At 38.6% G+C, this 24,935-nt stretch overlaps 1 protein-coding gene across 14 annotated transcripts in view; it reads left to right on the top strand.

The window, feature by feature from the left end:
• KIAA1217 (KIAA1217 ortholog) overlaps positions 1 to 24,935 on the top strand; it is a 343,074-nt gene that overhangs the window by 259,831 nt on the left and 58,308 nt on the right. For 13 of the 14 annotated variants that reach the window (XR_008839723.1, XM_056483268.1, XM_056483273.1 and 10 more), the window contains 2 exons: positions 5,607 to 5,805; positions 10,275 to 10,368. Coding sequence is in view for 12 of the 14 variants with exons in the window: in XM_056483268.1 (XP_056339243.1) it covers positions 5,607 to 5,805; positions 10,275 to 10,368 (293 nt within the window). In the remaining 2 variants the exon portion in view is untranslated. Of the gene's footprint in view, positions 1 to 5,606; positions 5,806 to 10,274; positions 10,369 to 15,657; positions 15,926 to 24,935 lie in introns of those variants that run through there. The other variant, XM_056483279.1, reaches the window with a different exon arrangement.

Raw genomic sequence — 24,935 nt, forward strand, 5'->3', positions numbered from 1 at the left:
TTACTAGAAATTTTCAGATTTGACACAGAATGCCCAGAGGATACATACAAAAGCTGTTTTGGAAGGGAATAGGAGTGCCTTGTTCACACCAGTGGTTTTTGGTTCTGTGGGAAGGTTTCAATGCTCCAGCACCCCAGCATCCTACACCAGCCAAATAAAGATTTTGTCATAATTTAATACTTCTCTTCAGCTGGATTAAGGTATTGCTCAATGTCAGTAAGATACTTCAGGGCAGAAATTTGCAAGACATCTTGCCTACAGAGAGGGAGTCCTGTAGCTTCACAGAAAAGAAACTCATTAACTCATATGTAAGCTTTTTTTAATATTTTTTAATATTTTTTATATTTTATTTCATAACTGAGTTTTTTCAGTTTTTTCTTCTTTGTTGTAAGAGAATTATGTGAGAAATCATATTTTTCCATTTAAAATCCATTGTTTGAGAGAATTAACAGGTACTTGTAAAGGACACAGAAGATGACACAATCTTGTTTGTTTACTTATTCTTACTTTATCAGGTATTTAACTTTTCTCTCTTAAGTAATGAATTTTTAAAGATAATTTTTGTTCTTTAAGCAAAAGCTAATTGTGCTTAAATTTCCCCTAAGTATGTAAGGTGCCTTGCATGGAGATCATTGTTAGCAATATAACCATGATAACATGGTGCTTAGTCAGGGTTAGATCAGCACTGTGTATATGATAGAGGTGCTCAGAGATGTGAGCTGGGTGGTTTCCTGACACCTGCATGACATCAGCTCTTGCCACAAGGAGTAAACCTTTTCAGCTGTCACTCAGGAGTTATGGTCTTATCAGTATGGGTGCTGTGCCAGCTCTGCTGTGGCTGTGCAGCTCCTTGATCTAAAGCCAGCCTGGGCCCTTGTGTTCAGGTGAGGCTCATCATCACACTGTGAGGGCATGTCCTCATCTCCCAGGTGGGTTTTGCAGCCCAGCAGCACTGTCTGAGCTGAATGCCTTTTTGTGAAGGTGGTGTGTGCCTGAGCTCAGAGCTGTGCTGAAGGCACAGGAGGCTGTGCTGGGCACCCCAAACCAGCGCTGATGGGTTCAGCCCCCTGAGTCAGGTTAACTCTGCATTTTCCCTTGCACTGTGTTTCATGTGGATCATCCCTGAGAGGAATGATGAAATATTTTGCACATCCTGCCACTGACCCTTGATAAAGAGGCAGCAGAAAATCTGGTGTTTTGAAAGAGCTCTGTAGGGAAGGAAAGGGCAGTCATGTGTGTTCACAGGATCATCATCAGATCTGGCTTTGATGCTTGTAAATCTTTCTTTGAACACGTTCTCTCGCCTCTCGGGTGTTTAATTTCCCTTCAATAAAGCATATGTCCTTGTTGTCAGGAATGTTGTGAAGCAATTTGTTAAAAGGCTGGTGTTACCAAGGCTTACATGTAAATGTTTTCTGCTGTGGCCTGTGTTTAAGTCTGAGGTCTAGTGCTTGTAGGTGAAGAAGAGTCAAAAACTCTAGAGGAATTTCTGCAGCTAGGTTATACTGCATGACAAAGGGAATGCTTTACATTAATTTGTGTTGTGGCTCTAGGACAGCACAGGACTGGCAGTTCCTCAGAGCTCTTGGGAGTGGGAGCCACAGCATTGTCTGAAGTGCACTTTCAGAACTGTAGCGTGGTGTCATTCCCTCATTCACAATATCTTCATACATGCTGTCCTAGAGTAGCAGGCAGTTTCATAGTCCTCTTTGATCTGTGTTGTATAAAAACAGGCACAATCTTCATGTTTCAGGCAAATCCATTGTAACAGAAGCTTAAGTAAGTGCAAGAGGGACTTGAGGGCACATGGAGACAGGAACATCCCTTGTGTTTGTGTTTCCAGCAGCTTTGCTGACATATGTGCCCTAACAAAAACCATGCCTAAATTATATTCTATTTCTTCTTGATTTAATCTCCATGGGAGTGATTTTTTAGTTGAAGGTAAAACACACCTCAGAACTCCAGTAGCTTATGTGAAGTGGAACCTGTGGGTATTGTCGGTGTTCAGAATTTCACCTGTGGAAGAAAAATATTGTCAATGATTTTAACTAATGAATTTTGAGTCTCTTTATTTTGCCATGCTCAAAAATGATTTTTAGAAGTGAGCAGTTAGTTCTGTCAAATAGGAAATGCCCTAAAGCATTGCTGTATAATGATATGGATCAGACCACTCAAGAGGAAAGGCAGTAGGTTTTTTTAAGGGCATGTGATTTAAAGGAGAATGAAGAAAAAAATAATGTATTATGCCTTTGAAAATATCTTTTCTCTCTCGAGTGAGATTGGGGCCAAAACATTTCTCCAAGTTGTATGTTTAAGCTGTCTGTTTTAAGGCATAATATGCGTATTTGCTTTGAAAATTCAGGACTCAAGACAGATGTGATTTTGTTTTGGCTTGGTATTTTGTGGGAGCATTGAAGCACAGGCAGAATCAAGACTGTTCTGCAATGATTGTGACTTGTGTGTAAGGAAGATTTTTCAACTCTGCCACTTACTCTGTGTTAATGGTTTCGGTTGCTCAATATTGAGTGTGGTTATAATGGTATGAAATGCAAAACTAGCATTTCTAAATTTTGCAGTAACTTTTACACTGGGCAGAAAAGAGAGTGGCACCCAACTGCAAAGCTGATATGCAAAGCCTGTCTTTTTAGCCAAAATATGTATATATTTTTTACCACTAAATCCAAGAAAGTTTCAATGCCAAAACATTGAAGGTTCCTTATGTTCTTCATAAGAACTGAATATTATAATCAGAAATGAGTATTTCATTGCATATCTTGGAAAAGTGAAATAAAGGCAATCATTAGCATGTTTAATTTTTTTTACAAATATAGTTAGTTTCTGAATCCTAAAGAGTGTTTAGCTGCATAGAATATTTGAGCACTAAAAAGAGTTTTACCTAGAAGAACATAAAGAAATACATAATGTCTCAAATTACAATAAAAAAGAGAAAAATAGTTTAATAGCTTATTAAATATTGGCATTAGAAATAAAAGTCATAGAAAAACTCCTCTCAGTCTTTGAAAGAAAACTAGTTTAATTTTAGTCTGAAAAAGTTTTTCCAGACAAAGGAAAATGGAAATTTGTGGTAGGATTCATAGGGGGTTTGATTGCAATATTAATGAAGAAAGAGGTATCGGCTCTTGATAATAATACGAGGATTAAGTTAACAGCTTATAAAAGCAGCCTAATATTAAATAATAGTTAGGTAATGCTGAGTAGTCTGTTTAGTATTCAGGAAAGCTAACATCTTCCTTCCCTAAGTGCAAGCACAATTATCTACCCATGGATTGTAGGAACATCTGACTGTTTCTGCCTTCCTTTACAGCAATTATGGACAACATAGGGACAAAAATATTAAAGACTAAGGGGAGACAGGGCTCAGCTTGAAATGCCTTCTCTTTTTTTCATTAATTGCTTTTATATTCTAGGACCTCAGTTTTTCCCACTGCTTTTCCTCAGTGTTTGCATCTCAGCACTATAAACTGCCCATCCTGTTGTTGATGGCTTTCAAATGTGACTCACTGACTTACCAGCTAAATTTTGTGATTTGCTGAGATTTGCTGATAACTGATGGCAACTACACTGAGGGCCTTGTGTTCCCAACCCCCCTGATTATACTGGTCAAGGGAGAGCAACATTACAGTGCATCCACACTGCAACTGCAGTGATGAATTCGGGTTGTGTGAAATGCTGTGCCAGCCTTTAGCCCACCTGTGTTCATTATTGATCAATGCAAAGGTCTGGCAGCACAGCATCTTCCCAAGATTGGACAGAATCCAGTAGAGGGTCACAAGGATTATTAACTTGTTTGGAGCCTCTTTGCTCTGACAGGTTGAGAGAGCTGAGAGTTCAGCCTGGGGAGGAGAAGGCTCAAGGGCAGCGATGTCATCAATGGACAAAAGAACCTGAAGGGAGGGGGCAAAGAAGAGCCAGGCTCTCTTCATTCATGCCCAGTGAGAAGGCCAAACACAATAATCACCAAATGAAACACATGAGATTTCCCCTAATATCAGGAAACCTTTCTTCACTGTCAGATTGACTGAGCACTGACTCAAGTTTCCCAAAAAGGCTGCATGGTCTCCATCTATAATATATACAAAAAATGTCTGGACATTTTCCTGCACAAATGGCTGTAGCTATCCCTATTTGAGAAGGGTGGGGATGGACCAGATGACCTCCAGAGGTGCCTTTCAACTTCAGCCATTCTGTGATTCTGTGATCTGCCATCTTTTTACATCCCTGTGGATGCTATACTTGCTCCATCTCGTGCAGACAGCAAGACAGTAAAGGTGTTTCCTGCTGGGACAATGCAGTGTTATCAGAGACACCTGGGATGGCTCAGAAACACCACAGCTGATGCACTCAGCTGGGCTTAGCAGTCCCCATTTCCTTGTATCCAAAGCAGTTCAGCTAAACACTTGCTTGTGTTTACTATTTCCTAATGCTGTACATCCCAGGAAATTGCTTAGTTTAGTTGCAGTCCTGTGGCAGCTTGTTTTACTGCTGTGCAGGTCCTAATAAACCTTCCCACACTGGAGATGCTCATGGGAAGATCTTTTGGTTTTCCTTAGGAGCCAGACTCAGCATGGTTAGAACTCATCAACACCATCAAGTCCAGACTGATTTCTCCTGTTGATGGAGATGGCTCTGGGTGCTTTGGTCCTTGGAGGACTTTGGAGCTCACAGTGGCCTGGCACTGGGCTGTAGCAGTGCTCACAAGCCACACTCAGGGAGTGTTGGCCAGTGGAGTACAGGCACCTGCTGGTTGTACAGGAGTCAGCACAGCCTGGCAGGGCCAACACAGGCATCGTGGGAGAGGTACTTCATATCCCTTCCCTCAGTCTCTGCTCTGTATTATTCATGTTTCTTTCCATTGTGGAGCATATCACAGCCTCCCATTCCCTGAAAATAGCTATATCAGAAACGTGTTCTGTCTCAAGAGAATAAGAATGTCCATTTTTTGCAATTCAGCATCTAAGATTATTTATGTTTCTCCCTGACTACTAAGCATGATTATTAACACTGCTGTGAAACTGAAAGGTTCCAAAATTGCTTGGTTTTTTTTGTGAGGTACCTAGTTTTACTCCTGGCAGGAGTTTCACCTGAGGATTTATGCCATATAATGCCAGCAAATTGAACTGTGAATATAAAATTTCTTGCGCTAAAATGAAAATCTTGGTTTTATTGATTAGTGTGGGGTTATGTATAAGGAAAGCTGGGTGCTATAAAAGGATCAATTTCTTCCTCAAATACTTTTTTTTAAAGTACCTTGTGATTTATCAACTTACAAAACAGACTAAACTTGGTGAATTTGAGATCATCCATTTGGATTCATATGGTAAACTTCTGATTAACTAACTGAAGTACAGTAAGAGGCATCTCAGTACTGGGACTGGCACATTTATCAAGGCTGAACCATATCATTGTTACTATGCTCTATTCCAATAGTCTGTTGAAAAGGAAAATTACATATGTGCTTTATTTTTTAAAGAGTGTGAGTTGGTTTTTCTCTTTTCATTGTGGGCTTGGTCTGTGTTCCACATAGGCTTTGAAACCAGATCATTGCTGCGCATTTAATAATATGTAACATTTACATTTGCTTTCAGGTGTATTATATCTTCAGTATGGAGATGAAACAAAGCAGTTGAGGATGCCAAATGAAATCACAAGCACAGACACAATTCGTGCCCTTTTTGTAAGTGCCTTCCCCCAGCAGCTGACAATGAAAATGCTGGAATCGCCCAGTGTCGCCATTTACATCAAGGATGAGAGCAGAAACATATACTATGAATTGTGTGATGTGAGGTAAGGCATGGAATTATAGCTACTGGTTTCGTGGGGTTGGGGATTTTTGTGGTTTTTGTTTTGTTCTGCACTTACAGAATAGAAAGGAATGGGGCTGATAAGTATCTGACAGAGTGGCCTGGCACATTAAGGCATGTTCAGTGGTATCTGAGTAATCCAGGAGGTCTGGTCTGACAATGCCTTCAGCTGTAGGTGCAATATCCATTGCACAAGCCTCTGATAAATGGCATGCCTTGTTGAAATATTTGTTTAGTGTACAAAGGTTCATGTATTTAATATGTTTATTTAATTTTAACAGGGACAGAATCATTTAAAATATGGGATACAGGGTAAACATATATAGAAAAGCGGGGTTGTTTCTTTGCTGGGAGTGCAAAACCTGATCTCATGAGCCTGAAGTAACAAACATGAGTATCACTGATGTCCTCACAACAGGGCCACTTGAGCCATCCAGCACAGCCAAAATTCTGTAGCACTGGTGACCACTGCTGCAGCCCCCCCAAGTGTCAGGATGCAGCAACTGATGCAGTCACTTCACTAATTCAGAGCTTGGTCAATAGATGGTTCACCTTTCTAGGCTCTTTTTTTGTGGGAGTGCAGCTTCTTAATTAATCAGGTTTCTTCAGCAGAAGTTCCCAGGTGTCAGGGTCCCTAGAAAGTCCCAAATCATGTATAAATAAAGCTCTCTGGTACACCTCAGACATGTTACACTTTATAAATAAACTGTGATAAAAATGAGGAGCATAAGATGAAGGAGAAAGCAGAAAAGCTGTTTGCTCTCTGCTAGTCTGCCACTAATGCAGGAAAATTTTGTGGTGCAAGAGAAGTGCACTGTCCACTGCTGCCTTGCTTGTTCTGGAGATCCTATGGCTAAGGTGTTCTTCCTTATCAAGCTGTAGTTAAAAGAGCAAGCTGGAGCTTTTCTAGCCCTTCTCCATCCAATTCCCCCATTCCTGTTCTTAATCCTTGAACAGCACCACGCTCCATTTTCTCACCTCTGTCTTGCTTTCCTCAGGCTGTCTGTCCAGGGTCATTAGCTAGTCTCTTGGATTTCAGTTTCTTTTAATCCTATTTGCTTTGCAGACTGCCACACCCCTGTTTGGCTACTGTAATGCCTGTGTGAAGACCCATCTGATTTTTTTCATCAAACATCATCTTTCAACATGCACCCAAGTTTCTTATACATCAAACAGTTTATTCACAAGATCAGATCAACTGATTGAATTATGACAGGGGTTACTACATCTCTGTTGCCAAGTGCATTGTTGCCAACCATCCTCTAGCCCATTGGCTCCTACTGTCTCCCTTTATCCCTCCATCTTCCCTTGAGTTTCAGACTAACAGTGTATGACTTCATGCCCTTGAGAATGCTGTTGTTGATTATCCTAATGCCACTCCACCTTTTTTTCCCTTGCTCCCATTGCAGGCGTCACTCTGCCAGCCTCAGGCCTGGCTCAACCCAGCATCTGCTTCCTCTGTTCCTATGCCTGTATTGTAGAGCATTTCTAGAGGAAATCCCACAACCCAACTGACTTCCTCCATAACAAAATTCCCTCCTTCAGTTCTGCCAGCCTTTGCTGAAACCTCAGCAATTCCAGGTTAATGAAGTCCATAACATGCACTACCAGCTGCATTTTCACCACCTTTGAATAATTTCCACAACCATTTCTCTATTTCTGTTCCTTACTCTTCACAAGGTATTGTCAGTGTCTCCCTCAGAGAACAGATGAAATGAAGTGTCCTTTTTCTCTCCTTTGTTTGCCATGTCTTCCTTCAATCCCCTTCTTTCTTTCCCTTAAGCAGGCAGGTTTCAGTCAGGTCTTTAAGCACTCCATCTCCCTCAGAGGCTGCTCCATCTTCTTCTGTGCCTTGCATTAGGCCATCATACTTCTTCCCCCCTTTTTTTAGTTTTATTTTTGCTTTTTCTTTTTTTCCTGTTTCTTCTTCTTTTTTTTTCCCTTCTTTTTAATTTTTTTTAATCACTGGGGACAAAGCCCTGTCTTTCTACTCACGTTGAATCTTTTTCTTAAAGGGGTTTAGGGCTCTGCATCTAGTGTAGGCTTCATATTTTTGCTCCAGAACATCCATATTTTACAGCCTTTCATTTCCCATCACACAGAGAAAAAACACTTGTGTAATTCTTCAATTTTTTAACAGCAACTGCTGTAATTGTCTTCTCTTGGCAGTTGGCACAGGTAATCTTGCTTGCTCTTACCTATTCAAATGATTCAACAAAGATCATTCTCCTAGTTTGTCAAGCAGACTGTTCTGCATGCATTCATTTTTCACTTGTCCTCTGACTGTATCTGCTCCATCCCATTAAACCACTTGTCTTCATTATGAGGGCTCCTCCAAGCCCACTTCAATGCTACTTTTCATTTCTTGTTGAGTACCAAGTGCCATCTGCTTCCACTTGGTGAATAATGCCAGTTTGAATTCCACATCTGTAATTTTCACACAGGTGCCCTCCCTCTCTCTCAGGCACCTCTCTCTCTAACGTGCATGGAAGATGTTCTCCACAGACATCTGCAAAACTACTGCCTTGGTCTCCTTCCCACTCTCTCTGTTGCACTGCCTACCCAGAGCGTGCCCTTGGTTCCAGGATTTGTTTACTCTTCTCTGGTGGAGAGACTATGATCTGAGTTCTTTTTGTTCTCTTATCTTCTTGCAGCTATCCTATTGTCTTTTGTGACTCCTCTTCACCTTGTAAGTTGGGGAAAAGTTGTCTTCCTGGGGTGTTTACACAGCACACACAGATCAGTGAGGCCTTTGAACATGCCAAGGGCATCTGGGAGCTACCGTAATGCAAATTATAGTGATAATAAAAGTACAGTAATATATACCTCTTATCAGTAATGTTTATCTCTGAATAGCAACATGGGTTGAAATACATTCATATCAGAGATCAAATGCTTAGTATTTTGATGCTTTGCCTTGCAGCAATGTTTTATTATAAAGTGTCATGTTTCTACAAGAAATATTTATGGAAAATGCCTTTTAAAAAAACTCTAGTTGTTTGAGGTACCATCTCATAGCCATCAGACAGAAAAGACAGCAGATAAAGTGCATTTAAATAAATAATATGCCATTTCTTGTACAGAAGATGAGAGAGCTTGCTTTGTATCCAGAACACAGTCCCATGTTTGAGGTAGACAGTGGCAACTGGGACTCCCAGTGCAGGTCTCAAAGCTAAAGGGTCACATTTGCAAGATGGAAAGCAGTTTATGTTACCATAAATAATTGAAGAGCTTGAACTTGCCTCAAGGTAGCTATTTTCCTATGCAGCCTACAAGTAAACACTCATAAATACTAAACTTCTCATCAGCCCTCCAATTCTTAAACACAAGACACTGATCTGTCTCCTAAGCTGCAGGGTTTCTTTAATAACTACTTGACATCTACAACAGCAACACAAGTTCTGACTAGCTACCCATTCAAAGCAATCACTGGTTGTAATATGACATTGTAAGAAAGAAATTGGACCTGCCCAACAATCCTTCCCTTCATTTTTAAATTATAATCCAGGTGATTAAGATCAGTTCACTAGACTTGTAGCTGCACCTGGAGGAAAGGAATTCGGTCACATGTGTAAGTAAATTCTCTAGAGATCACTACAGAGAAATGGAAGGATCGCAGCTTCGAAAGGATGTAAATGAGCATAGATTGGAGGCTTTGCTGCTGATTAAATGTGAACCAGAAATCAGCAGAGCTCAGGGCAAGTGTCAAAGCCATAAAATTATTGGAAGGTAGGTCGTGAAGCAAAATTAAGAACTGTCATCTCTTTCCTAAATGTAGTAGTTAAAAAAATGAACTAATCAAAGTGCAAAGTCTGAATAAAACAAAAGTATTTTTGCAGGGCTTTTCATCTAAACTGTTTCTGTGTAAGCTTTCATCAAAATTGCTGCTAATTTTTTTCTGCAATACTTTTTCCCTTTAAAAACTGTCTTTATTATAGATAAAGTTTAAACGAAGAATTTATCTACTACTGAATTTTTAGCTTTTGTGGATTTTTTTTTCAGCTTTGTGAACAAGCTGTTAATTAAAATTTCCTCAAGAATAATTGCAGTTAGACAGACTGCTTTTCTTTTGATATTCTTGCTTCTTAGAATAGCAAAAATTTATGTGGGCTGAATGCACAATAAAACATGTAAATATTAACTAAATCCTTTTTGAGTGCTGTGTAAATGTTGAAGTTCTATTGTCTTCAAAGTGTTTTCACTCTCTTGAAAGAAACTTAACACTATCTAATTTTTAAGGGTGTGGAGTTCTAGTGAAAGAGTGATACTTCCCATGGGAAAGGGAATCAAAGTAGGCTTTTGTTTGTTTGTGTATGTCTTAGTTATGGCATTTACATTTTTCTTATAGATCGACTGCAGACCTACTGTGTTTGTCTGTTACCTGAAACTTTCAGGCAACACAGTAAATAAAACTGCTTTCATCTGTTGTCCTTGCTGATTCTTTAATTCCAGGAATATTCAAGACCGATCTTTCCTTAAAGTTTACAACAAAGACCCTGCACATGCTTTTAATCACACTTCCAGAGCTGTTAATGGAGATATAAGGGTAAGTACTAATGCTGCATTTATACATTTATTCCCCAGCTTTTCTGCTAAATGTGTAAACTCTGAAATGCAATATGTACATAGCAATTCAGAAAATCAGGGTTATACATACAGGAAAGGAATAAATAATTCTTGTTTAATGTGTTTTAACTGCTTTTCTTTTTCCAATTATTTGCCCTGGGCATTAACTGGTTTTTTGATCTTTTTTAAATGCAGTAAAGCATATGAAGCAAAACATAGCCTTTAATTATGTATTTTGTGACACAGTACTCAGAGTTTTTACAGCTTCCTATTCTGTGTTTCCAAACCCTTTACAGTGAAGTATGGCATGGTGTTAGTACACTGCAGCAAAGTTTTAAGCAGGGATTGGTTTTCAGTGGCTGAGCAGCTGTACCTCACTTCAAATCTACTGAAATTCTTTGTAAATTATGGTTTTGGATAGGAAATTCTGATAAATACCCATTGTGGTATAAATAGTTTTGTCTTTTTCTAAAATTTTCTACCTGCACTGAAAAAGGATGAGTATATTTGTATTTTTGGGTGAATGTTTTATATTAGGAAGCTACAGAGAATGCTTTCGAAACATTTGGTTTCTCTCTCTCACTGTGTCTTTTGCTGCACTGCTATCTCCCACCCTGGTGCCAGGAGGGCAGGAGATGCAGCTAGGGGCTCCTCTTCCCCACGTTGCCTGCAGCTGGTGCTGCAGTAGAGGGTGGTGGTGAGATTACACAACCCTATCTCCTCCTCACCCTTCCAAGGGCTGTCCACAGGAAATGGTACAACCTATTTAACTCCTTGGGGTCAGAAGAGAATGCCACCACTGTCCTACCTGCTTTGTGGTTTTTATGTCTGTTCTAGAGCTCATTCAACGGTGCAGAAAATTTCCTGTGATTTCCTTAACTGTGCATTTGCTTATTGGTTTCATTTCCAATTCTGAGCATGTCTCACTGCTTTATTACTAATATTTTTGTAAGTGCTTCTTGTGTTTCAACAGTTTAAAGCCACAATATTTTAGAAAGATTGAAATAGTTTATTAACAGGCACTATTATCAACCACCTCTAATTTATGCACTTCAATTATAAAATGGTCTTTTAGATAGGTCAGAAATCTAATTACTTGATTTTTCACACTGCTGCACACACAACATGAGAAAGGAAATGAATGTACTTCAAAGGGAAGATGTGATAGTTTTTTGTGTATTATGTAACATCCTGAAGTTCTTCTGTTCTAGTTTTATTCCTGTGGCAGTAACTGGATGTATCTGATACATCTTGTTCATATTCAAAGGCATGACATACTGTCACTGTGCATGTTGACATTAATGCTTGTAACTGTGGCTTTATAAAGTTTAGTTATATTGTTCTTGTTCCATGTACAGTGGATGCTGAAGGTATATACTGTGGCTTTCTTTGTGTGTTCTGGGCCTGTTTAAAGGTACAATTGTAGTTAACTACTATATTTGAAAGTAAAAATTACTTCTTTGGCCCTCTTCCAGGCATTTGCTGCCTAGCAGAGTTGTTTGGAGCACAGGTGCTGCCTCTGTGCAAAAACTGCAATTACTTGAATTGCTTATTTTGAAATCCTATGTTGTACAACAGATATGCACACTCAAAAGCTCCTGATTATATCTGAGTTAGCACATTTTGGCCATAACTAAAAAATAATGGTGACACCATGATGACTTTTGCAGAGGTGGTGTTTTCATGGCAGAATATTGTCTTTTACTTTGCAGAAATGCAAAGACACCATTTTGAAATTCTGTGTATCCATCAAAAGAACTATTTTCTCATTTGGATTTTGCTTTGCATTGACAGATTTCTTGTCTTTCTGGTCTTAGAGGTGAAGTCAGAGCCAGGATACTCATAGGGGCTTTGTGGAGAAACATGCTAAAAGTCTTCCCTTTGATCTGTGTGAACTTCTGCACTTCAAAGTTAGGAGCATAGAAACAAGTGATTTCTTGAGCTCAGAAATACTGAAACCTGTTTTACTAAGGATGTGTGTCTTTTGGTTGGGTTCATCCTTATGCAGCAATACTCAGGTCATAACTGTGGCTTTTCCCAAAGTAATAACACTCTCCTGTGTTCATTCTTGGGAGTCTAAAGATCTGGAGCCCACACTGCAACTGTGCCTCTATTTGGCAGAAGTAGGAAATTCTGTCAAATCACTAATTTGGCAAAATTTATAGAGACGTGGTAGTCTTATGGTTTCTACTCATTGGTTAAATCTGGTCAAAATTTGCATGGGGATTCACAGGTAATTCAGCAGAAAAAAACCCCATCAATAACCAGATGGATTATTTATCCCTTTCTCCTTAGCAAATCAGAGTAAAGTAGGGGGAAGTGTGAGAGTTCTAAGTGAAAAAATGTACATTTTATGTACTGCTATTGCAGAGTATCCATAAGATTGTAGAAGAACCTTTGGTTCTTATCTCTTATGTTTGCATATCTTTGCGTTAGGCATTGATATTAATCAATTTCATATGATATATGAGTGCTAAATTCACTAGTATGAGAAGGAGGGAGCATGTGCTTGGCATCATGTTTAACTGTTTCAAAATACCTACAGAAAAGCAGCTGATTGTCAGACCATTGAAAAACAGTATTTAGAATATCATTAATTAGTCATTGTAAGTATATTTTTCCATGGTGATACTCTGAGTATGGTTGTATCTCCTGTCACCTGTGAGTTAAAGCTTTATTTTCTTGATGATTTGGAAAGTTTTGCCTTTACAGATTTTCTACTGTTCTTGTCTCTTTGGAATGTTTATTTGATAATGTTCAGGGTCTGATGGGTTTGATGATGTTCAGGCTTCTATTCATGTGCTTTATAATAATTTCCATGTAACTGGCTCAAAATAATCTAAAAAAATAATGTTAGCTGCCAGCTTGAGCACCTGTTTTAGCTACCAAACAGATGTGAGACCTGTGTATGAATTGGCAGTAACACTTAAAGTACTAAGTATTACCCATATGGACAAAAAGATCTAAAATGTCCATGAAGAATGTGGGATCTGCAACTTTCAGATCTTCTATTGAACCATTCAGCTTTTGTGTCCGTTAATTCTAATTTTCCTGCTCTTCTTTGTTTCATGCTTTTTTTCTGAGTGGGTTGTCTTTGAGAAAAGGGAATTGGCTGAGGGTCCAAGCAACCTTTAAAGGAAAGTTTTTCTTGAAATCCTTTTGCTTACTAGTATTGGCCCTTTCCATCTCAAAGAGCGTGGTTTGTTTGACAGGTCTGCTGTGTTGAATGCTGCTAAACAACAAGTAGACACATAGTGCTGTCTCACTGAATATTTGTGCTTGTGTTCTTCCTTTTTTATTTTCCTTTCCCAAAATGTACTCTGTAAATCTGCAAAAGCTTGTTGTTTTTTTTTTTAGATATATCTTCACATTGTTGCCTTTCATTCACTTATTCCTTCACCTGAGCTTGTTTCATTTATCAACACTTTCTAGCTCTCTGTGCAGCAATACTTTCTTCTGACAAAGCTCTGTCTTATGAAAAATGTTTAGATGGTCAGGTTTTCATGTTTAGATGGTCTGTTTCTTCCCTTGGTGTAAATGCATGCACACAGCCATGCTGCTCTGTGCCCTTAGAATGCCATTAGTGATTTGCATAGGTTGGGAGGGGAAGGGCCCAGGCTGGCACTCAGTCAGTCATGGTGCACAGACAATACCAGGACATGGCTGTAAGGAGCTGGCACTGGGGTTTTATGTGTTGCTGAGTGAATTTTCACAGCTCCTTCATCCTGGGCTATTGAGCTGAAGTGATTCCCCACTGAATGTGCACAGCAAATTTTCTGTCCTCATTCTCTACACCCTCCTTTTCTGGAGTGGCTAAAGGCTAAAGAGACTTAAATTACAATCTCCCCCTTCTGTTATAGGAGCTAGTCATAGCTTCTATCTACAGCTGGATACTTACAATGTTGGCTTATGCAGTGGTTTGTTTTGGGCTTCACTTACCAGCCAATTTTGAGAACTGCGAGGGACTTTTTACTTCATAAGAAACTAGTGGCTATTTTGCTTCAAAGTTGTCTTCTTCCCATCCACCTGCCTTAAATCTGTGTGGTACACTTTATTTTGAAGTGTCCTAGACATACCATGGTTTTACTTAATTCTCTGATTTGCATAAGATCTCTGCTGGGTGAGGTCAGAATATCCAAAGAATGCTTGTTGTGGCTGTTGTTGTATTGAGGTATGCTTTGAGGTGTTTTGGATTTTTAATTTTTTTTATTTTGAGGCTGTTTCTCCAAGAAAGAACAATTAGGGCAAGTTGAGTCAGAGCTGAGTTAGGGCAGTGCAGGGTAGCTGGAAACTCCACATTTTATGGGAGTTAGTGTGGCAAAAAGATTATAATATTCCTGACAGCAATGGGGGTTTTGGCTGCCAGGGTGAGAGGAGAGGAGTTAAAATTAGTTGTATAGGAAAATGAGGAAGATATTTGGTAAGTTAGGTAAACTTGTGCTAAACAGCTTTTATTATTGAAATTGCACACCACCAACTTTTCATTTTTCCCCTGAAAGTGACTGGTTAGCAGGCTGCTAACATTTTAACTCTCTAGAGTTAGATACAATGTGTGAACTTAAAAATACCCTGCAAGTACTAGAAACCCTCAAACAGCTGCCAAGAATTTAAGGCTTCCAAGGAGGCTGAAATTCAGTGCTGCTTTGCAGAAAAGATAGAGAAATCATAAAAGCAGAATAGTTTTTCTGTGTTCTTAAGGTACCTGTAAACATCCAGCATCTTTAACATCTTCTAATTGGATAGCTTATGATCTTGACAGCAATAAACATAAAAGTTGCAAATGCTGCCACAGTTATGTCTTTACATTGCATACTACAGCTAAAAAAAAATAAGAGCTCTTTGCATTACTTAGAGGTACTTGGAACAAAAGTATTTATTGGAAAATAATTCAAGCAATAAATTGAGTGAATGCATTTTAGTGCTGGGATCCCTATAGGACAGCATTTATATAAGTTGTATGTGTTTACCTTACTGATCCTATTACTATAAAACTTTGTTTCCTTTTGGGAAGAAAGAAGGAAAAAAAAGCCAGAACGAAAGGGCAATTGCTAATACGTCTATTATCTGATAGAGACCTTCCAAATGATACAAATCTCATCTCTCCTGCTGTTTTGCTGTCTGCTTTTTCTACTGCTCTTTTTGTCATTGAGAGGTTATGACAACATAAGCCATATTGTATTTATAAACATCACGTGTTTCCTTGATATGACTTGCGGTGTCTGCCAAACAGAACACATGGAAGAAACATTTCTCATTAGCTCAGCATTGGTTTTGGTTATGCTGATTTCCGGGACAGGAAAAATGCCTTCCTTACTCAGACTTAACTTTCATACAGTGGAGAGAAAGCCTCTGAGTGTCCATGAAATCTCTTGAGCAGAGAAGCTGCAGCTCTTTCAGGCCACATACTTTGTCTGACGGAAAGAGAAAAAGCAGTTTCTTTTAAAGAGCAGATGTAATGGCACGTATTGCTGAAACTAATTCTGAATTAAAATACTTGCCAAAATCATCTAGAAACAGAACTCACCAGGAGATGTAAGGTAAGATGATGCTTATAAATAATGAAGAAGATATCATTCCTTTTTTCTTTTTTTTTCTTTTTTTTCTTTTTTTTTTTTTTCCCAAACTAAAATACATTTTCAGATAAACTGGGAATTTCAATCAGAACAATGCAAACTGTTTCTTCTTTCTTCAGCTGTGCAAGAAAATAAATATTTAATTGCTCTTTAAATCACCAACCTCTACATTTAGATTTTATGTCTATTTTCAAACTTACATATTGACCATGAACAGTTATTTTCCAACTTGCTTATACAAATCTTGCTGAAGTCTAAAATTTAAAATTTATAACAGAAGGCTCTGATGTTCTGGATTTTCTTTTGCTGATATGGATTTTACTACTTTTGCTTTGAGTGGGTTTTCAGTAGTTACCAATTATTTATGCAGCTACAGACCTGCAGATACTGAGGAGTACCTGCATCAAATCAGTCTGTGATGAAAGACTGTAAATGTACCTGTTCTCCTTCATTCATGTGTCCTTTGATATACTATACCTACTGCTGTGCAAAGCCTAAATTAGTGAGAAAAGGATATAATTATAAGGAAAAAAAATATTTTTATTTTAACTACACAAAAACAGCATAATCTCAAATGTTTTCTAGCCCAAAGCTGTTTTGTTTAAAGATACAGATCCTGTGTAACAGTTGGATGGATACTGCACTGTGGCTTTTTTAATATGATGCCTTTTTGCTTTGGTGTATTTTATTTATGTCACAAACATTAGGAATAGTATTATATGTATATATAGGTAATATATGTATGCATAAGGAATATAACCTTGTAGATGCTATTACTACACAAGCATTTTAAAAGATATTTTTTTTGTGATCTCTTTAATTTTCAAATAATGAGGGTGGATTTTAAGTTTATGTGAAACTGCCCTTGGAAGAAAGTGTCACATTCTTGGTAGAAAATCACTGAAGGAGCACGAGTTTGCCACACCCCTGCAATAATCTCCCAGTTAGTCTGGGAGGAGTGTCATATGGTAGATATCACAAACCAGTTACCTGGAAACTTCCAGAGAGTGGAATTTTTAGGGGGAGGGTTCTTTATTTCTCACTAACAGCCCTGTATTCAAGCTGCTCTGCCTTTCATGTTGAGGTTAGCTGAGAGCTTACCCTGCAGCTGATGAAGTTACCCACAGACTACATATTACCTCTTTTGGGTGAAGGTCTTTCCAGCCCTTCATTAAAACTAGAAACTTTATCTCTCATACATCTGAGTTCTCAGGCAAAGATTTCGCTGCCTTCAGTGAGAGCTTGCCCTGAATAAAAACATAAGGATTGGATTTGACTCCATTTTTTATTGTCTACTAGTTTCTGGTTTTATTCTTACTCCACCTCTTTTTACATAATACTTCCTCGAGCCAATTCTTTAGAAGTTTTGCTCTTTTTTTTCCCCTCTTGCTTTCAATAGAACAGTTTGCACTCATTTGATTGCTTACTTGAAATTGCTAAATAGTTGACAGAGTCAGATGTTGCTGGAGCTCCCTGAACACGTTATTGGTGATAAAAATGCTGATGGCTTGACCTCCCTCAGGAGGAGAGGAGTTCCTTCTTTACCTCCTTTGTAAAACCAGTGAGCTTATCTGAATTGCAGGAATCACACAAGTCAAAGTCCAGTCAAGTTTTATGACTTCCAGGTAGCTTTCCAAATGAGCTGTTACTCGACCAGGGGTTAAAAATCACTTTTTGAAGGTGGGCATTTTGCTACCACCGTTCCTAGAACCAAGTGAAGTTAGCAACAATATTTCTTCTTCTTCAAAAAAGACATTCTTCTTGCCATGCAGGACCTCAGCTTTTCCAGGAAGTTTTTCACAAATCCAAAATGTGTTAGTTATGATTGTGTCCCAGAATCTCTGCCTTCCACTGAGTCTTCACTTCAGTATATTATTAGTCATTAGCCTTATGGATACTAAAGAGAATTAATTCTGACCCTATCTTCCTTTTAACAAAGAGGAGTAAACCATTACCTGGTGTTTAAAAGAGCACAGTTATACATCTGAGGATCTTGATTCTTCTCCATGTTGGATTGTACTTTTTCTAATAAGGGCTCTGGAAAACTAATCAGTCTTCTGAAAATATGAGCAGTAAAAATATCTTTCCTTGGATACAGGTTAAGATCTGGGGTTAAAAAAAGCCTCAGCTGGCAGAAGCAAGAGAGTTACACATATCAGCACGCAATAGGACTCCATGAGAAATTATGTGATGCTGAAACTATTTTTTGTCTGAATGTATGTCTTTCTTACATCATTGCAAATTTGAACTCCATGTGACTAAGTGAAAAGACTGAATGGGTGTGTTGGGTAAAGGGCTAGTCCCTGTATCATTTAATATTTACTATAGATAGCTTGACCTTTGGGTAAACTGGATTGTTTACTTCAGCCATGCCGACCAATTTGGATATTTTTGGGATAGAAGGAAGTAAAAAGAAAAGTAGGATTCAAACAGTTTGTTATCTAAGACTGCATTGATAGCACTTCTGTAATTTTAAAAGACACAACTGCAAATGCTGTTCAACCTTTTGGCTATGAGCTGTGATGTGGCTTGGACACTTGCATTGCAAAATCCAATTGAATGTAAAATTTTTCACGACCATTTCTCATGCCAATAGTGGTGACACCAAAACTCAGCACTGCAGCTTATTTTTTCTGATTTTCTGTCCTTATATTGGAAGAAACAGGTGTGAACATGCTGCTAATGCCTTTTGGCTATCAGCTCTGTTTTATAATATTTCTATATGATTTGCATTCTAACCCAATTAGTATATCTGTAATAGAAATTGTATTTTGATGCAGTTGTTTGTAATGTAAGATGAGACCAAGGGTAACACTTTCTTTATGTTCATTTAACTGTATCAGCTTGTTCACTTTTAGTTGTCTTCAGTGCAATGAGAAGAGATACAAATATGGAACAAAAATAAGAGCTGAGTTAGTACAGGGAGTCAGAAAGCTCTGCATTTATTCTGATTTATGAGTGCAGTTACTAAAAGTATTTTTCTTTTAAATAGCAGAAATCTGATATACAGCATATTTAAACCAAATAAAAATGCTGATCTGTACCAGAACTGTACATCTTTGAAACTATTCCTTTTTTGGAGAAAAAGAAGTGACCCCATCAGTTCTGTGGTGCCCTAAGGAAATGCTGAAATTGAGATTGGTCTGAAGGGTTTGGCTCCCTGCATTGGTGGTGGTTGTCTATGTTATGTACATGGTGTCCTTCATCTCTTCAAAGAGAATGGGGAGGAAAGAGGAAATGCTTTCTGCATTTTCATGAATTACATGACTGTTTGTTCTCAGAAAATTCTACCATAAAAAGCACCAGTGGAAAATCAGAAGAAAGAAGTAGTTGTTTTGAAAGCAAAGGCAACAATTGGTTCTAATGCAGCACTAGTTATGAGGGTTGTCATAATGTTAACTTTAGAAAAATAGATCAGTAACAGCTTTTATACATTCAATCCAAACAATCTGAATAGCTTATGGGATGGGTGGCCATGCTATACTGATGAGATAAATGTGGATATTGGCAAACCAATGATGTAATTATGTAAATCCGACCTTTTTAGGATTGAAATGTGTTATGTTTTAGTGTGTTTATATTTTTGTCATTTGTGATAACACCCTGAAAAATCTTGGCTGAAATGCCAAGAGGTTTCTTAGTGCACTCACCATTCTGTCTGCATAGTACATGAAGGAAGCATAGGAAAATAAAGCATGCAAAATTTATTAACTTCTCTATGCTTAATTGGATAATCTAAAAATTTTTTTTAAACTCTCACATGTCATTTGTTCATAGGAAATTAAATGCATAAATAGGCAGAAATGAGTGCCTGTTAACTGATCTGGGTGTTTGTCTTGCCAGTCAGGAGTAAAGCAATGCAGACTGGTAGCAGGGAGATAGCTCAAATGATGAAATGCTGCTGGGGAAATAAACTTCCAGAGGCACTGTGATTTCAGACAGGCCAATGCAAAATGTGCTGCATCTCATCCATCTTTTTGCTCACTTTGCCTAAGCTAAAGTGTGGCTAGACTGGAAGCTCTCATGGGATGGCTCTGGGTCAGGCTCCAAGTGCCTTATGCTCCATTCCCTTCCAAGCAGAGTTCAGCCAGTGTGTTGTCAAGGTTTTCTCATGGACAGTTAATCTGTGACAGCAGGTTCAGTACAGGTACAACCAGGCTAGCCCAAATACACAGCCCATTCCTTGAGCTGTATTTAAGATGAGGCATGTTGTAAGCTCACCATTTTATGGGAACAAGTGTGATACTGCTTTCCTCTTATTTTTTTGTTTGCTTCTTGTTTTACACCTAAAAAAAAGAAAGGTGACCTCAGGAATGGGAAGGGCCATTGAACATTATGATGGACAAAGAACTCTTGATGTGCAGGTGTTCTTGGGGTCATAAACCTGTGTGGTCCGGGGATTGACAACACCATGTAATTGATGAGGGAAAAAGTTTTCTGAGAAGTAAGGGCTGCATGCAGATGTGCATGTACACACACATGACATGTCTCATCGCTTGTCAGAGCTTGGTGATGGTTTCATCAAACCAGAGCTTCTACTGTGCCCCACTAACAACCAGACATGTGCAGGGGGCAGCAGCCACCTGAGCATTATCTCTCAGCACCAGTCCCACTGTGTGGGGCCTCTCAGAAATGCTGCATTAAGGCTTCACTTGTAGAGAGCTGTAACTTCTTGCCCTGTCTGAGGGAGATGAAGCTGTTTGGAACCTTAACTATATCTTCAGTGGTGATGGCTGAACTCAGTGCTGCGTTTCAAAGGCCATTTATAACTTTAGAATGCATCTCAAATATCTTTGTTTTGAATATGAGAGTGGATTGCAAAGGCACGTGATGGTCTTATCTTTTTTGCCCATGTCTTCAAGCATTTGTGGGTCACTCCAGCTGGCATTTACTTAAGTGCTCTGCTCAATTCTTTCCTAAAAGCCACCCTCATGTTCTGACCACATCCACCAAAAAATTAACAAAGCCTCAGAATACTGAATAAAACAAAGTAAGTTTATGTTGGGTGTTCTTTCTTGTCCCTCTTCTCCTTCCTTTATTACTCTCTCCCTCTCCCTGTCATGCCTACTATGCTAGGCTACAGCATTGTAAAGAGCTAATGCAAGATCTTCTAGCATTGAAGAAAATTTGAAGTAATTTGTTTTTCCATTTATTCTGTTTTGTTCTTTCTTTCATCGAATTTTTTGTTGGTTTTTCCTTCATACACTCTTTAACTCCTCTTTTTCTCATAAATTCCTCTGTGCCCAGCTTAAGTATCTTATTTTTCCTTTTTTATTTATTATCCCTTTTTTGTTTCCCTATTATTTTTTCAGCAATCCATCTCCAATATTACTCTCTTTCATCTTTTACAAGCTCCTATTTATTTTTATTTATTTTTATTTATCCTATTTTTTATTTATCCTTTACACTGTCTCATTCCCTTTTTGTTTTTTCTTGTTTCCTTTCTTCTGTGGTTTTACACTAAGAATTCCCTATTACCTTTCCACATAATTCTTCTTTACCTCCTGTCTCTCCCTGTTTCAGGGATCACAGAGTCATTTAGGTTGGAAAAGATCTTTAAGGTCATCAGTCCAAGTAATGAGTTAAATGTTAGTAAAATATCTACAACATATGACTTGCTTCTTTTTATTAATATGTCTGCATTACCTATGAACTAAGAAAGGAACATTTCATGCCACAAACTCAGTTCTCTACATTTAAAAAGTTATAAAGTTTAGGTATAAATAAGTGTGCTATTGGTAGGACAGAGGAAGAGGAAAATGAATGTGCTTCCATATTGCTCTGCTGAGAAATAATGTTTATTGCCAGCTTCAGGAGAGAGATGCTTAGTACTTAGTTCAATAAAACAGGAGCCACAGACCAAGTTGGATTCTCCAGGGCAGATCACAGCAATGGCCATTGCACGGACCAGCAAGCAGCAGATGGAATGAAGCCATTGTTGTCCTTTGTACTTACAGGATCTCAGCTTTCTTATAAAGGGGGAAGAAAAAAAAAAGTAGGATGAGAAAAAGAACAGAAAGTGAGCTAAATGAAAAGACATATGGGCAGGTTCACTGCAAAGAATTTTTTAAAAAAATCTAATCCTTGTAAAATTGGTGTAGAAATTGCCACCCACTGCAGTCAGTGGTAAGAGGCTGGGAATGCAAAAGGGCAGCTTGTCCCACCCAGCTCTAGAGGAATGAGCTGACTCTGGAGGATGTCTGGCTGACTTTCTTTTAATGAAACATTCAGTGAGACAAATCTTCAATCCAGAGCAATTAATATTTCTTCTTGACTTTCTGAGAAGTGCTTAATGCATATATGTCTGTGATACATGGTGTGATACTTTCCTATAGCTAGGAAAATGTCCTTGCTTAAATCAGGACAGAAACAAGGGGAAAGCATGAGGTTTGAATTACAGGGTAGAGAGACAGACTGCAGACCTGACGTAATAGTTCAGTTTTGCAGAACCTTCTTCATGCAACTCCAGTGAGATTTGGCTATATTTGCTCTAGTAAACTTAAAAAAAATTTGAGAGGCTTATAGAGTTTCCAGCAGAGGACTTCCCACTTTCATTTGTTTGCCTTTAACGTTTTTAATCCCTAAGAATCAAAGATTTCAGATTATACTGATCTGCCATCACCAAAGGATAGGCCAAAAAATGTATGCTTGTATGCAGAACATACACGTATATGTGTAAACATAGTGTTAATGCACAGGTTACAAGACAAGTGTTCTCTTGGTAGCTCAGATGCTCATCTGTGGGCTGGTTCAAAGGCTTTGTGCACAGGTTGGTCCACTCTGCAAGCTCCAGCTGTTCTAGTGAGAGTGCTGCTTTGCCAGCAGGGAAGCTGTAGAGCTGCCTGTCCCTTTATAGTGGTGCATTTTCGCCAGTAGTAATGTGCTCTGTGCTGTGAGAGGGCTTTTTGTTTATTTGTTTGCATTTATGTTGTAAGAACTAGGGAGTTTGGAATAATTATAAGAGAATTTTATCATACTTGTGTTTACTCCAAGGCATATCTGTTTCACTGCATGCTTTTGGAATCAGTAAACAGAGGGAGTACAAACAATAAGCAAGTTTAGGAGAAGATAGTGTGGTCTGCATATAATCTCAAATCCAGTATGTGTTAGGCAGCCAGAACTGTTCTGTTCCCTCCCTGTTTGTTTAGCTTGGCCTCTCAAATTCAAAGAGCTTCTGTAGGATTTTCAGTCTTCAAGGAAACACCACACACATCCCTCTAAGTATAAACACGGGCAGTGTAGAGCTGATGTGAAAAAGTCAAGGCCAATTTGAAAGAGTTTTTTTGGGCAACTCGGGGACTGTGTTCTGCCCCCTTAGTTTTGCCATGGGGAAGCAACTGAGACTAGGATCAGGATGAGGTAGGAACATTTTTTTTCTTCTCTGCTGAGTGTTTGGAGGCAAAGCTAAGCATCACTCTCCTTTCACAGAAGAAATCAATCTTGTCATGGTGCCACCCCAAGCAGAGAGAATAAAGATGCTGATGGCCATTCCCCAGCTGCCTTCATGAGTCTTGTCTATCAGAGCTGGCAGAGTTAGGAGATCCTGCAGACAGCTCCACACACTGGCCTTTGTCATCTCAAACTTTGGTTTCTTGGATCCAAATTAGAAGCTGGGTGGGTGATAGGACTGGTGAGATGGTGTGAGACCTTCCTTGGCAGAAAAAACCCCAAATCTCAAAACCCAAATCCACACCCAAAATCCTAACCCCAAACCCCCAAATACAGGAGAAAGTATGCTTTCTTTGTAATTCAGCTCTAAAAGCTGTCATCAGCAAACGTTCCATTTGGATTCTGCTGGACTGAACTAACTTGTTGAATTTAAGCAAAACCCCATTGACTCCATCACAAACTTTGTTCTGGAGTGCAGAGAACAAAACCAAGTCTTGAGTTAGTGACCAGCAATCACCATAAGTGTTTCCCTGTTTTATGTCAAGGAAATAGTTGTTTACAGCACTATAAGGCTGTAAACTTAATTATTTCCATCCATTAAAGTAGTATTAAAGGAATAGGAACCAAAAGAGCCATTATCAGGAGCAGAAGGAACTTTGATCAGTAGTCAAGCCATAAGTTATGTCTAGGCCACTTCTGTATACCCCAGAGTAGACTTCAAAATATTATCTGGCTTTATTATTGTTTATTCTACTGATGTTTAGTCTCTAATGTTTTTTCTGCTTCAAAATGAGGGAAACAAGCAGAAAATAAATTTATGTGATGAGCAATGTGATGGAAAGGTCCAACAGACCAACATTGTTAATGATGTAGAAGAAAGGAGGGTGACTGGCATTACAGGTCTGTGGTGACTTGAGCCTATCATTGATATAGACATTAACATTGGTTTAAAGTCCTAAATTAACCTAAACTTCCAGGTTTGGTCTCAGTGAAGCATAGAATGTTTTGCCTCTTAGGGGCATGCCCTTGGTTTACACAGGGGCTTGAACCGAAAAGGAGTTCTTGTTCTATACAATACTTCATAAACAAATATATGGCAAGTAATTGTACATGGCAAGCTAGATAATGCTTGAGGGCTCTGATAAAGTAATTGAAATGGAAAGTGATGCTTGAATTGTTGGTATGCATTGTTGGAACCTACAAATTAAATTACAGCCTTAGTAATGATATAACTGTGCAATATTTATGACATTGTGCCTGATATATTCTAAAATTAAAAACAGATTAATTAATCTAATGAAAAGCTTTTTGTATGCATTACACTTACATGAATATAATGTCATATGTATAGAGAACTAGTTATATCCCTGTCTAAACTTCTAGGATATACTTTGTCATGCTAGAGTACAATTACTGAAAATGTGCAGCCTATCAGCCTGCAATTCATTGCAGAGAAACTTAGCAAAATAAAGTCACCTTTTTTATCCTGCATGTCAGCATAATAATTTCTCACTTCAGGTATGTTAGCCTGTAAGGAAGAACATGAATAGAAGATTATTCTCTGCAATTGCTGAAAAGCACATGT

This window comes from Oenanthe melanoleuca, chromosome 2 (assembly GCF_029582105.1).
Source record: "Oenanthe melanoleuca isolate GR-GAL-2019-014 chromosome 2, OMel1.0, whole genome shotgun sequence".
In the NCBI taxonomy this organism is placed as follows: domain Eukaryota; kingdom Metazoa; phylum Chordata; class Aves; order Passeriformes; family Muscicapidae; genus Oenanthe; species Oenanthe melanoleuca.